Source organism: Pseudophryne corroboree, chromosome 9 (genome assembly GCF_028390025.1).
Source record: "Pseudophryne corroboree isolate aPseCor3 chromosome 9, aPseCor3.hap2, whole genome shotgun sequence".
NCBI classification, from domain to species: Eukaryota; Metazoa; Chordata; class Amphibia; order Anura; family Myobatrachidae; genus Pseudophryne; species Pseudophryne corroboree.
Window position 1 is genome coordinate 344,579,141 of NC_086452.1, and position 15,087 is coordinate 344,594,227.

General features: G+C 48.5%; 1 protein-coding gene across 1 annotated transcript in view; it reads right to left on the reverse strand.

Annotated features, from left to right (window-relative positions):
- Nucleotides 1-14,411, reverse strand: part of STAB1 (stabilin 1) — a 605,861-nt gene extending 591,450 nt beyond the window's left edge. Inside the window, exon 1 of the mRNA XM_063940632.1 lies at nt 14,297-14,411. Within this exon, the coding sequence (XP_063796702.1) occupies nt 14,297-14,399 (103 nt within the window). The 5' untranslated portion in view covers nt 14,400-14,411. The remainder of the gene's footprint in view (nt 1-14,296) is intronic.
- Between the last annotated feature and the right edge of the window lie 676 nt (nt 14,412-15,087).

Here is a 15,087-nt window from a genome sequence, read left to right on the forward strand (position 1 = left end):
GGCCTGAGGTGAGAGGCATATGATCTGGTGCATTTGAAGATGTGATCCAGACCACTTGCTTAGGAGATCCAATTGAAATGTTCTGGCATGGAACCTTTCGTACTGGATCGCCTCGTAAGAGGCTACCAGCTTTCCCAACAACCATATGCAAAGATGGATGGATATCCGTTTCGGCCTTAGAACCGCTCGGACCATCTCCTGGAGCGTCCTTGCCTTGTCCTCTGGGGGGAATACCTTCTGAGCCACTGTATCCAGAAACATTCCCAGGAACAGGAGCCGCTGAGTTGGCTCCAGGTGAGACTTCTGTAAATTTAGAATCCACCCATGATGTGATAGAAGCTGAATAGTGCGGTTCATATTGAGCAATAGAAGCTCCTGGATCTCGCCTTTATAAAGAGATCTTCCAGGTAAGGGACGATGTTGACCCCCTGGACTCGAAGCTGGAACATCATTTCCGCCATCACCTTTGTGAAGACCCGCGGAGCTGTGGACAGGCTGAAGGGCAGAGCCTGGAACTGGTAGTGGTCGTTCAACAGGGCAAACCTCAGGTAAGCCTGGTGAGGCAGCCAAATCGGGATATGGAGATAAGCATCCTTTATATCCAGTGAAACCATGAACTCCTGTTCTTCCAGACCCGCAATCACTACTCACAGGGATTCCATCTTGAACTTGAAGACCTTTAGGTAAGGTTTCAAGGATTTTAGATTCAAAATGGGCCTTACCGAACTGTACGGTATCGGTACCACAACAGGTTGGATTAGTGTCCCCTGTTTTCTATATGAGGCGGAACTGGAAATATTGCTTGGGTCTGACCCAGTCTTAGTACAGCCTCTTGTAATATCTCCCGCGATGCTTTGGAATGTGAAATGGAGTGAACTTAAACACACAGTGAACTTATGCCAGGGTAAAACTGATCTTTTACCCAGGGATCCTGGCAGGAGCTCCTTTTAAATATGCTGAAATATTTTAGACGAACTCCTTCCCTGGAATCCCTTAGGAGTGGAGGACCACCTTCATTCCGAAGTGTTTATGGAATAGACTTGGTGCTCTGTTTTTGTGATCCTGTAAAACAGGTCTGTTTCTCCTCTGGTGCCTCTGTTGCATTGAGGCACCACTGGCACTGCCTCCAACACTTGCAACCCTAAAATGATGACCTCAGGTAAGCACATCTGGTGGGCATAGCCGCTACTGTAGGTACGTGGACCCACCGGTAGTGATCCGTGAGATTCCTGAACCCAGCATTCACTAACCACTGACGTAATCATAAGCTCTGCAAGCAGAGAGTGTCATAGTAGTACTGCAGTACTCTGTTAATGCACACTCTTTTCCCATCTCCCTGTTTTAAATTGTAATTTAATATATGGCTCCCAGATAGGAACAGATACTACCCTTGATCTTGGCCAGACGGCTGAAATCTGATGCACAGGCTTTTATAATGCCTATTTTTTATTTATTTTTTGAACCGCCCTGTGCTGGGCGTCCCCCCGCATGTCAGTGTGAATGATCGGAACTGTGCTAAATTTAGCACAGCTATGATCATCTCGGAATGAGGGCCTATGTACCAATGGCCTGCGTAATCCAGCAGCCTACAGAGATGGGTCTCTAACCTTGTGGTTATGTATTAGACATCAGTTTTCCATTTCATGAGAAGGCACTGCATACCTCCCAAATGACCCAATTTTCGTGGGACAGTCCTGTTTTTTCGGGCCGCAGTGTCCCGCGGTGGGGGGGGTGAGCAGTTGGGAGGCTCCTGCACTCGCTGCTCTGCTTAGCGTCTATTCAGTGGAGACAGAAGGAGAGGGGGCATGCCAGCAGCTCACAGAGTGCTGGGCATGCCCCCTCAGTGACGAGGGGGGGGGGGTGGCTCACGATCGCAGGCCACCCTGAGAAGCCCCGCCCTTTTCCATAGGCCATGCCCCCTTTCCGGGCGACCAGGCACTATGTGCGCAGACGTCCCTCCTTGCTAGAGACAGAAGTTGGGAGGTATGGCACAGGGAGAACATACAAATCCCACACAGCCAGGGTCGTGATGGGCACAGAACCCCCCGACCCCAGTAATGTGAGGCAGCAAATGCCAATCTCTGATAGACAACCCCCTTTGAACAGGTATTCCTGTTTATTTTTTTATATTAAGTTATCTATTGGTTTTTCCAGATCTTTCTATTCTCTGGAGGGAAGGTAAGGTTGCATATGAATTTCTTAGTCGCATGAATTATCATATTAGGCAGATGGTCCCCTGAATGAGTTACCAGTTAACTCCTTAAAGGAGACTTTTCTGTGTACATAAATATCTGGTATATTTACAGAGATCTCATAGCATAATAATTGCTCTACTCCCTAAGGTAGAGAATTTCTATAACCTCTTAAGAAGCACTAACTTAAGTTTTGGCAGCAGCTAGCAAGTTTACCCTTCAGACATAGGGGGTAATTCAGACCTGATAGCTCGCTAGCGTTTTTTGCAGCGCTGCGATCAGGTCAGAACTGCGCATGCGCACGCACCGCAATGCGCAGGCGTGTCGCACGGGTACAAAGCGGATCATTGCTGTGCGATGGGTTTTATGAAGATTCCATTCGCACAGTCGATTGCAAGGAGATTGACAGGAAGAAGGCGTTTGTAGGTGGCAATTGACCGTTTTCAGGGAGTGGTTGGAAAAACGCAGGCATGTCCAAGCGTTTGCAGGGCGGTGTCTGACGTGAATTCCGGCCTCGGACAGGCTGAAGTGATCGCAGCGGCTGAGTAAGTTCCTCAGAAACTGCACAAAGTTTTTTTGTACTGCTTGGCTGCACATGCGTTCGCACACTTGCACAGCTAAAATACACTCCCCTGTAGGCGGAAACTATCTAATCTGCAGCGCTGCAAAAAACTGCTAGCGAGCGATCAGGTCTGAATTACCCCCATAGTACAAAGACACAGGCACACTGTGGCATACCTCCCAACTTTTGATTTGTTGAAAGAGGGACACACGCGCGGCGAAGCCTCTTTGCGCTCCCAAAAGGGGTGTGGCCTAAGAAAAGGGGGTGTGGCTTCACGGGAGGACGCCCCTGTTTTTGTCACTGAGGGGGCATGCCCAGCACTCTATGAGCCGCTGGCATGCCCCTTCTCCCTCTGTCTGCACTGAATAGATGCTGTGCGCATGCGCACAGCGTCTATTCACCGCTGCTCTGCTAAGCAGGGTAGCGAGTGCCTGAGCCTCCCAACTGCCCCTCCCCCACCGCAGGATACTGCGGCCCGCGGGTGGGACAGCGGGACAGTCCCCAAAAAACGGGACTGTCCCGTGAAAATCAGGACAATTGGGAGGTATGCTGTGGTGTATGTAATCATTCCCCTCCTCTGCCTGTAGGCAACGCTGTATCCACATTAGGGTGTGGTTGATGGCTGCTGAGAACCACACCACACATAGAGGAAAACCAATGGTAAAAAATAAATGTCAACATATAACATCAAGCGCCAAAAAAGATGAAAGACTTCCTTTAGGTGTGGAAAATCCTGTAGAGGGTAGTTCTTTCTACTTCCCAGTTGAGGATCTCTCCTTCCACTCTCAATGCAGATGGTACATGTAAAAGGATATAACAATACAATAGTGTAGTATGTCTATGATAAGTGGTATTGCACCCGAGTGGTTGGTTCTGAAGTTAGGGAATAGTGCAGATCCTTCACCACAACTTTAAAATCTTCCCTTTCAGTTAGATGGTTATATTCAGGTATGCATACCCCAACTCACAGGCAAGATGTTTTTTCAAACATATAAAGGTATCTTTAGACGGATGTATTAGATCCCCAAGAAAAACTGTCTAGCGGGCGTACCCCAACTCACAGCAAATGATGATATATAAAACACATAAAGGTTTCTTTCTGAAGTGACAAAAGATGACAGCGTACCCCAACTCACAATTCAGTTGATTTTCATAAGCATATAAAGGTTTCTTTCAACATCCAGAGGAAAAACCAAGCAATGGATAAAAGTCCAATGAATTTATTCCATAAAAAATATGTATCCCAAAATGGTTTACAAGAAAGGGAATACAGAAATGTCCATAAAACATATAAAAATTACAAGGAGCAATGTTGCATGGTCTCACCCAGGGAAACAGGCTGCTGGTATCCAAACACTTGACTAGTCGGATTCCGGAGTGTCCCACCAAATCAAGGCTTCCAGAGTCCAGGATCCAAAAGGGGAGACCAGGCAGTACATAAAAAATGGTCAGCTCCTGTCTGCAACCAACGCGTTTCGATCTCTCCAAGAGATCTTTGTCAAGGCATGCAGACTGGGAGCCATGTGCTGGAATTTATACCAAACATCTACCTAATACAGGAAGCGAGGTCACGGGTTGAATTAGCCCTCTTTGTGTCCTTTAAAATTATTCAATCAGAGAGTGGTGTTCTCTCTGTTGTCATACATTACTCAGCAGCCAGGGGCGCCTTAGACAGATCTATTCCGCTTTTTGTTCCTAGATAGAGGAAAACCAGTCTGAACTAGTTTTTACTCAGATTAGTATACACTATGTAGGAGGACATACATGGGAAACAAGCATGCTTTTCACAGTTTATACAGAGAGAAAGAACCAGCATACCAGCCTTCAGCTAAGTGCTGGTCAACATATAATATATATATTATATAATATATATGTACTAGGACCTTTTGTTTTTTAAAAGCTCCTGTAGTATCATTCCACCCTACAATAAACCCCATTGCCATAAGTGGCGTTGTAGTGCCCGCAGTAACACAACCTCTCAGGACAGTGGTCCTGCAGCGGGGAAGCGGCTCTGACGGTGACCACCCCCCTAACTCCCATGGTGCAGGTATGCTGTGGACCAAACAGCATAACGAAAATAACAAAGTTTTAAAATAAACTGAAGAAAACTCTCTGGAGCTCCAGAGTGTGCATCCTCTCCCGAGGGCACATTTTTCTAAACTGGCTGTAGGAGGGGGAGTAGAGGGGAGGAGCCAGCACACCCAGTTGAAGAAAACAGCTCCTTTGGACCCCATCTATACCCCATCGTACTAAGTGACCCCTGTATCCTTTATGGATGCTAGAGAAATCATATTTACATGACGCTACAGAACATTCTATGGAAAACCGACTATTGGCACAATTGATGTGACTTCACTTATACACAGTAATAGACCATGAACAAGAAGTAGAAGCCATCGCCCATTTCCTCACTTGTGATACAACCATGTCAAAAGAAAAAGTTTAATTTATCACACAAGTGGCAAAGGTGGTCATTCCGAGTTGATCGCTCGCTGCTGTTTTTCGCAGCGCAGTGAACAGGTTACTACTGCGCATGCGTATGCACCGCAATGCGCAGGCGCACTGTATGGCTACAAAGCGGATCGTTGCTGAGCAATGGATTTAACGAAGAATCCATTCGCACAGCCGATCGCAAGGAGATTGACAGGAAGAAGGCATTTGTGAGTGTCAACTGTCCGTTTTCTGGGAGTGGTGCGGCGAACGCAGGCGTGTCCAGGCATTTGGAGGGCGGATGTCTGACATCAATTCCGGGACCTGCAATGCTGGATTCATCGCACACGGTAAGTAACTCTTACCCTGGTCTTGTTCTACACAAAACAAGCGATCGCAGCCTTGCTATGCAAAAATACACTCCCCAATAGGCGGCGTCTAGTTGATTGCACGGGCTGCAAAAAGTTGGGACTTCAAGACAGAATACACTCATGCTGAATATCATTTTAATTAACAGAAGCTGCTTGTGTGTCCTATTACATTACTAATAAAAAAACTCAAAAAAAGAAGCTTGCCGCTACCAAGTCACACGGCACTCACGCGGTATGTGTAACGCGACTTGTAGTGCACGGAGCAAAGATGTAAGAGGACACACCTGTATATCCCACTATAATATGAATTGATAAGTAGTAATAGTTTTTCTGTATGCATAAATAGATGCCTTGGAGAGGAATATTGCACAATCCTTTCCAATTGCACAAATATATTCAACAGTAGATACTGTATATGAATTGATAAATAGCAACAGTCTTTCTGCATGCATAAATAAATGCCTTATTGAGAAACAGTGCACAATTCTTTCCAATACCACAAGTTATCTGCAAGCTATTAAGTAGATCGTCAAAATACTCAAGATTAATTGCACTATAATGAAATGCCAAGCATTTTACAAGAAAGAGTTGTAGAATATCTCAAATCGAGCCACTTACATGAACCCAAACAGCATGGATTTACTGGAGGGAGATCATGCCAAACAAATCTTATTTACTATTTTGACTGGGTGATTAAAGTAATAGATCAAGGGGGACTGTTGATGTAGCATATCTAGACTTTAAGGTTTTTGACACTGACCCACATCAAAGATCGTTAAATAAACTCAAAAGCATACCTCCCAACTGTCCCGTTTTTTGCGGGACAGTCCCGTTTTTTGGGGACTGTCCCGCTGTCCCACCCGCGGGCCGCAGTGTCCCGCGGTGGGGGGGGGGCTGGCAGTTGGGAGGCTCATGCACTCGCTGCCCTGCTTAGCAGAGCAGCGGTGAATAGACGCTGTGCGCATGCGCACAGCGTCTATTCACTGGAGTCAGAGGGAGAGGGGGCATGCCAGCGGCTCACAGAGCACTGGGCATGCCCCCTCAGTGACGAAAGCGGAGGCGTGGCTCTCGATTGCGGGTCCTCTCGTGAAGCCACGCCCCCTTTTCTTAGGCCATGCCCCTTTTTCGGGAGCGCAAATCGGCTTTGCCGCGCGTGTGTCCTTCTTTCTAGAATTGAAAAGTTGGGAGGTATGCTCAAAAGCATTGGTTGCATGGATAAGATCTTGGTGCAGGACAGGAAAAAGAGTTGTAGTAAATGGAGTGTAGTTTTAGGATGGAAAGGATGCAAGTGGTGTACCCCAGGGATCTCTGTTTGGACCAGCACTTTTCAGTATCTTTGTTGCTGACACTGCAAATTGTGTTGAAGGGAAAGTATGCCTTTTTGCAGATGACACATGTGCAATAGGTAGACACAGCAGGAGAGGTAAAACAAATGATTTAGGCTCTAAGCAGACTAAAGGAATGGTCAAGAATGTAGCAACTACAGTTTAATGCCATACATGCACTTGGGTCTCAAAAACCCAAAAACTAAATATAGTTTTAACGGCACTATAATGAAAACTACTGAGATGGAAAGGGATCTAGGAGTCATTATTTCAGATGCTTGATTACATAGGGAGAGGTATCAGCAGCAGAAAGAAAGAAGTAATAATGTCACTATATACATCATTGGTACGGCCTTACCTAGAATACTGTGTTCACTTCAGGAGGCCACATCTCCTGAATGATATTAATACATCAGCAACTGAAGAAGGGTAACTAAAATGGTGCGTGGCCTACAACACAAAACATACCCAGAAAGACTAATAGATCTTAATATGTATAGTTTGAAGTAGAGAAGGTAAAAGGGGGAAAAGACGCTTTCAAATATATCAAGGGTTTTAACAAGGTACAGGAGGTAAACATTTTTCAATGGAGGAGAAGTATTAGAACATGAGGACGTGCGCTGAAACTGGAAGGAGGTAGGTTCCGGGGAAATTTGAGGAAAAATAACTTCACAGAAAAGGTAGTGGATAAGTGGAATAGCCTCCCATTGGAGGTGGTAGAGGCTAAGACAATAGAGCAATTTAAACATGCTTGGAATAGGCATAAGTATATCCTCACAAAAAACTAAGAATCAAATACGGTTGAGGTGACCAAAAGGTAAAAAAGGGCAGATTAGATGGGCCAAGTGGTTCTTATCTGCCATCAAATACTATGTTTCTGTGGGGTCTATCACTAAGCATTGGAGAGAGATAAAGTGGAAAGAAATAAAGTACCAACCAACCAAACAACCAGATCCTTTCATTTTTCAAACGGTATCCAGTCTATGGATCTACACTAAAAAGAGCTACAGTCAGTAGGTCAACCACTAATGGTCGATAGGGTTAAAAAGTAGACAATCAAAATGTCAACAGGGTCAAAAGGTTGACAATCAAAAGGTCGACAGGGTCAAAAGGTTGACACATGTTTTTTAGGGTTTTTTTAGGGTTTTGCTGCATTTACTATCCATGTCATAAACTATTACCTGTAGTAACCTTGTGGCGAACGAAGTGGAGCGAGGAACCGAGCCCGAAGCATGGCGAGTGAAGCAAGCTTGCGAGGGGGCGCTTTCCATCAAATTGACTATCCATGTCACAAACTATCACCATCAGTAACCTTGTGGCAAGGGGACACATTTTAAAAAATTGGGTAAAAAAAGTTTAAAAACAAAACACCCAAAAATTTTTATGTTGACCTTTTGACCCTTTTGACCTTTTGACTGTCGACCTCTTGACCGTCGACCTTTTGATCCTGTCAACCTTTTCATTGTCGACCATTTGACCCTGTCGTCCTTTTGACTGTCGACCCTTTGACCCTGTCGACCTTTTACTGTCAACCTAATAACTGTCTATCTTTTTAATGTCTATTTTTTATATCAGAAACCCTTCAAACACAGCCTGTAACAAGGCAGTTAGGAGCTGATTAGCTGGTACTTTATCTCTCCCCACATTATCTCTCTCCAATGCTTAGTAAATAGACCCCTGTAGCACTATCGTAAAATACTTAGTAGATCTTTTACAGAGTCCAGGTTAGCTTTACCACAGAGGTAACAGGCTTTACAAATGATACAGGCAGATGCACTTTGCTGAGCAGCTCAGAGCATAAATCCAATTATACAGTATATCAGTGCCGTTTCTTGCGGCGGGCGAGCCGTGCGACCGCACGGGGCGCCCGCCGCGGCACTTTGCTGGTCCCTGTTTCCCTGTCCTCCGTCTTCCCGAGTACTCCTGCTCGGGGGGCGGAGTTTCACGGAACGACGCGGCTGCGTCGTGACATCATGACGCAATCGCGTCATTCCACGAAACTCCGCCCCCCGAGCAGCAGTACTCGGGAAGACGGAGGAGGGCTGGAAGGAGGTGGCGCGAGGAAGCTGGAAGCTGGAAGGAGGAGGCGCGCGGAAGGAGAGGCGGCCGACCTGAAGAGCGGGAAGATCCTTCATATGTAAGTTGTGTCTCTCTCTCTTCCTTCCCCCCCACTTGACACTTGCCTGCCGTACTGTGTAAATTGGGGACACTTGCCTGTTGCACTGTGTAAATTGGGGACACTTGCCTGCCGTACTGTGTAAATTGGGGACACTTGCCTTCTGCACTGTGTAAATTGGGGACACTTGCCTGCCATACTGTGTAAATTGGGGACACTTGCCTGTTGCACTGTGTAAATTGGGGACACTTGCCTGCCGTACTGTGTAAATTGGGGACACTTGCCTGCCGTACTGTGTAAAATGGGGACTCTTGCCTGCCGTACTGTGCAAAATGGGGACTCTTGCCTGCGTAATGTGTAAAATGGGGACACGTGCCTGCCGCAATGTGTAAAATGGGGACTCTTGCATGCGTAATGTGTAAAATGGGGACACGTGCCTGCCGTAATGTGTAAAATGGGGACTCTTGCCTGCCGTAATGTGTAAAATGGGGACTCTTGCCTGCCGTAATATGTAAAATGGGGACTCTTGCCTGCGTAATGTGTAAAATGGGGACACGTGCCTGCCGCAATGTGTAAAATGGGGACTCTTGCCTGCATAATGTGTAAAATGGGGACTTTTTTTTCCCCCCTGTGGTGGCCGTGATGATATCAGATGAGGCCACGCCCATTTTAATGAGACCACGTCCATGTTTTGTTTTTTTATATCTAGGGGGGGGGGGGGGCGCATTTTTTTTAATGTCAATGGGGGGGGGGGGGCGCATTTTGAAATCTCGCACTGGGAGCCAAATTGGCTAGAAACAGCCCTGCAGTATATCAAGACAAGACAAACTCAGACTGATTATAACCCACAACAAAGGCCCTCATTCCGAGTTGATCGCTCGCTAGGGGGAGTGTATTTTCGCTTTGAAAGTGTGCGATCGCATGTGCAGCCGAGCGGGAAGGAAACGTTTTTTGCCGTTTCAGAGTAGGTCTGAACTTACCCAGCCCTTGTGATCACTTCAGCCTGTCCGGTCCCGGAATTGACGTCAGACGCCCGCCCTGCAGACGCCAGGACACGCCTGCGTTTTCCCTACCACTCCCAGAAAACGATCAGTTGACACCCATTAAAGCCCTCTATCTGTCAATCTCCTTGCGATCACCCATGCGAATGAATTCGTTGCTAGAAGCATTGCACAGCAACGACGCTGTTTGTACCCGTACGACGCGCGTGCACATTGCGCTGCATACGCATGCGCAGTAGTAACCTGATCGCTGCGCTGCGAAAATCGGCAGCGTGTAATCAACTCGGAATGACCCCCAGAGTCCCCAGGTACATTCCCTATAAGGGCTGAAACATCCAATCAACACCAGTAAAAAACCAAGCAAGATTCTAACTACAGCTGTAGCAATTAGGAGTCAGAACAAAGGGGATGATTCAGACCTGTTCGTAGATGTGCTAAATTTAGCACATGTACGATCAGCTTCTCTGACATGGAGGGGGACGCCCAGCACAGAGCTAGTCCGCCCTGGATGTCAGGCCCTACTTCCCCCACACACACACACATGCAGTGCCGTAACTAGACATTTTAGCGCTGTGTGCAAGAAACAGCATCGGCCCCCCTCTCATATACAAATCAGGGCCAATGTGCGCCGTACTGCACGTAAAAAATATAGGGGCGTGGCTTCATGAGGAAGGTGCATGGCCACAGACCTCCCTTTTACACATTACAGCAGGCAGAGTCCCCCTTTTTACACATAACGGCAGCAGAGTCTCCCTTTTTACACTTTACGGCAGGCAGAGTCCCCCTTTTTACACATTAGGCAGGCAGAGTCCCACTTTTTCACACATTATGGCAACAGAGCCCCCTTTTCCACACATTATGGCAGCAGAGCCCCTTTTGTACACATTAGGCAGGCAGAGTCCCCCTTTTTTACACATTAAGCAGGCAGAGTACCCTTTTACACATTACAGCAACAGTGCCCCCTTTTTTTTACACATTATGGCAGGCAGTCCCCTCTTTTTTCTTTTCTTTTTTTTTTACATATTATAGCTGGCAGTCCCCCATTTCTACACATTATGGCAGGCAGTCCCCCTTTTTTACACATTATGGCAGGCAGTCCCCTTTTTTTTTTTTTTTTTTGCACATTATAGCTGGCAGTCCCCCATTTCTACACATTATGGCAGGCAGTCCCCCTTTTTTATAGATTATGACAAGCAGTCAGGGGTGTATCTTCCTATTGGCCAGGATGGCACTTGCCAGGGGCGCCGGCCAAGAGAGGGGCGCCACCTGGCAGTGCCACCCGTGCCAGGGCGTAGAATGACATAGTAGTTCTCACTGAATACATCCCTTAGTAGTGCTCATCCACTGCGGGACTCCCAGAAGTGTATTGCACTCTGACACTCTCTGTGACTACAGTCACAATGATAGTGAATATAGCCAGGGAGGGGGGTACTTCCAGGTATGGGGAGGGGCGAGGCACTTCCTCTTCCTCATCCGCTCTCCTTCTCATTGGTCCCACACGGTCTGTCACCAAACACCAGCCACTACAATCAGCACCAGTCAGCAGTGCAGTATGAGCATACCTGTACATTTTCTGCGGTACTGTAGCTGCACTGCATGGTCTATCCTGGCAGTCTGGATCACAGCTTACAAAGAGCTCTGTATAGAGAGGTATCTAGACCAGTGACTGCCTGTCCCACTGTGTTGAGACTACAAGTCCCAGCACACCTTGTCAACTGGATTTGCTGGGACATGTAGTGCCATCACCCCTAGAGAGGGGTTTTTAACTGTATGTATGTGTGCATATATCCCCTTGGTGTCCCTGACTGCACCCTCCTTGTAATTCCCCCTCAGTGTCCCTGCCCGCACCATCCATGCAACTGCCCCCTTCAGTGACCCTGCCCATACACTCCTGTAATTCCCTCTCAGTGTCCTTGCCCGCACCCTTCCCATAATTACCACTCAGTATCCCTGCCCGTACCCTCCCCGTGTCCCTACCCGCACCCTAACTGTAATTCTCCCTCAGTGTCCCTGCCTGCACCCATCCCTGTAATTCTCCCTCAGTGTTCCTAATCTCAGCCTCCCTGTGACTCCCCCCTCAGTGTCCCTGCCCGCACACTCCCGTAATTCCCTCTCATTGTCCCTTCCCGCACCCTCCCTGTAATTCCCTCTCAGTGTCCTTGCCCGCACCCTTCCCATAATTACCACTCAGTATCCCTGCCCGTACCCTCCCCGTGTCCCTACCCGCACCCTAACCGTAATTCTTCCTCAGTGTCCCTGCCTGCACACTTCTCGTAATTCCCCCTCAGTCTCCCCGCCTGCACCCTCCCCGTAATTCCATATCAGTGTCCCTGCCCGCACTTTCCTCGCAATTCATCCTCAGTGTCCCCGCCTGCATCCTCCCTGTAATTCTCCCTCAGTGTTCCTGACCTCATCCTCCCTGTGACTCCCCCCTCAGTGTCCCTGCCCGCACACTCCTGTAATTGCCCCTAAGTGTCCTTGACCTCAGCCTCCCTGTAGCCCCTCCCTCTCATTTTCCATACCCGAACCCTTCCTGTAATTCTCCCTCAGTGTTCCTGATTGCAGCCTCCCTGTGACTCTCCCCTCAGTGTCCCTGCCCACACCCTCCTGTAATTGCACCTCAGTGTCCCTGCCCATACCCTCCCCGTAATTTCCCCTCAGTGTCCCTGCCCACACACTCCTGTAATTCCCCCTCAGTGACCCTGCCCACACCCTCCCTGTAATTCCCCTCAGTGTCTCTGACCTCAGCCTCCCTGTAAGCCCTCCACCTCATTGTCCCTACTCGCACCCTCCCTGTAATTCTCCCTCTGTGTCCCTGACCTCAGCCTATCTGTACCTCCCGCCTCTGTGTCTCTGAGTGGGGGAGGTGGGGGGCGCCAGTTCCTTACTTTGCCAGGGGCGCTCAGACCCCTAGATACACCCCTGCAAGCAGTCCCCTTTTTTTTAATAAATTATGACAGGCTGTCCCCTTTTTTATAGATTACGACAGGCAGTCCCCCTTTTTAAACATTATGGGAGGGAGGGGAGAGAGAGAGAGAGAGTTATACTCATCCGCAATGAGCCGGCATGCGTATCCTCTGTCCTCTTCCTGTTCCTGCCCTGCGCTGCGCTCTGCCGGCTTCTATTCCCCTACTTGAGGTGCCTTGTGTGGGGGGAGGGGGGGGGGGGGGCACGGGAAGCACACTCTCTCCGACGTGAATGCGGGGCATGATAAGGGAGTGATTGGATTTGGCTTCAGCTGCCCTCGTCTAACACTAACAAAAGCTACGGCCGGAGAGGGGGACCAGGGAGGGGGCGGAGCCTGCAGACACTGTCCGTGCTGCAGGGCATGGATGCGGGGGGGGGGGGGGGGGAGACTTTTTAGCAGCCAGCTTCTGTTCCTCTACTGGAGGCCCCGAAGGAGGGGGGGGGGATGGCACGGGAAGCACACATTCAGACGGGCAGCAGTTGTGTCATGTAGGTAACTAGCGCTAGGCGCACCTCGCCGTGGGAAGCGCTCCGGTAGTGGCAGAGGTCCATCGTAGACAGTACCGCTGGCCCACACCTAGTTACGGCACTGCACACATGCACCGAGTATCTCCCTGCCTTTGCAGCCTAGCTGCACTGGCAGGCGGCTACCCACCACGATCTGGGTCACAGTAGCTGCATGTGACATCACGCAGCAACCACGACACACCCCCGCAACGGTCTGGACACGCCTGCGTTGTCTGGGACGCGTGCCCCACCAACAGCGTTTTTACGCCGTTGGCACGCACCCTCCCGCCCCAAACCGCCTCTGCCTGTCAATCAGACAGAAGCGATCGCACCAGTAAGATGCTTTAAGCATCTCACTGGGACTTACTGGATGCGTACGCGCAGTATGCCCATGACACCAAAAAAGCCTTCAGAGTGTGATCGCTGCCGCTGCGATCAGGACGGATTTACCACCGTGATATGTATTAAAAAGGTTTCCAATGCAAAAGCCCTTGTAGTGCTATCCCTGGCAAAAAAAAAAAGTATATCTCTGGCAAAAACACCAGTTTATGTTGGCAACCAGGATCTTCACCCTTTGATAAATATGCTTGATAATCTTTTCTTGCTACAATCAAAGCAAAATACATTCCAGATACAACTGGTAATACATAACAGGGTGTTACAGATAATTTACCACCTAATAGACTCAGTGGTTTTATTTGCTACTTTTAATTGGCTTCAGAACAGGGGTGTGAGCAGGAGAACCAATGAGAAGTCACAAGTCCTGATTTCCCGGGAAACAGCAATTAGCTGAATAAGCCAAATATGAGCATGTTAGCTACATACCTGTGCAGGCAGAGCCCCAGAATCCTTTGCAGCATGCTGGTTCTAGAATAGATTTCTGACAGACGTGAGTGCAACCCTGTTGTGACAATACCACACCTCCCATATCCACTGAATACCTACAGGAGATAACCAGAGAGACTCATTAAGAAAAACCTGTAATATCTGCATATCAAGGATTTTCTCTGCTTAAAGGGGATGTTACTATTATTATTATTATTATTATTATTATTATTATTATAAAGAGATGTACACAACATTTAATTATTCAGCATTAGAATACATAAGTAAATGGGAATATTATAAGGGTTGGGTATAAAATTTAGACAGTTAGAGCACCGGCAGCAGAATCCCGATGGCCAGAAGCTGGACACAGGCCGTCTTTAGCTAGCGATCGCTTCTGCCTGGTAGGCAGAGGCGGTCGCTGGGTGGGAGGAGGCCGGACGGTGGCGTTAAGCTGCCGTTTAAGGGACACGGTCCGGCCAATGCAGGCATGGCCGGATTGTGCTGGGGGCAGGCCATGGCGGCTGCGTGACATCACTCGCAGCCGCTGTGACCCGGGCAGCGACGAGTAGCTCCCGGCCAGCGCGCAGGAGCTGCGCTGGCCGGAAACTAATCCTGAAGTACAAAAGCATCGCCGCTGTGCGATGCTTTTGTACTTCTGCGACTGACATGCGGGGTCGACTAGCCCTGTGCTGGGCGTCCCCCCGCATGTCAGTGTGGTGGATGATCATAGCTGTGCTAAATTTAGCACAGCTACGATCAACTCTGAATCACCCCCACATTCCAGTAAG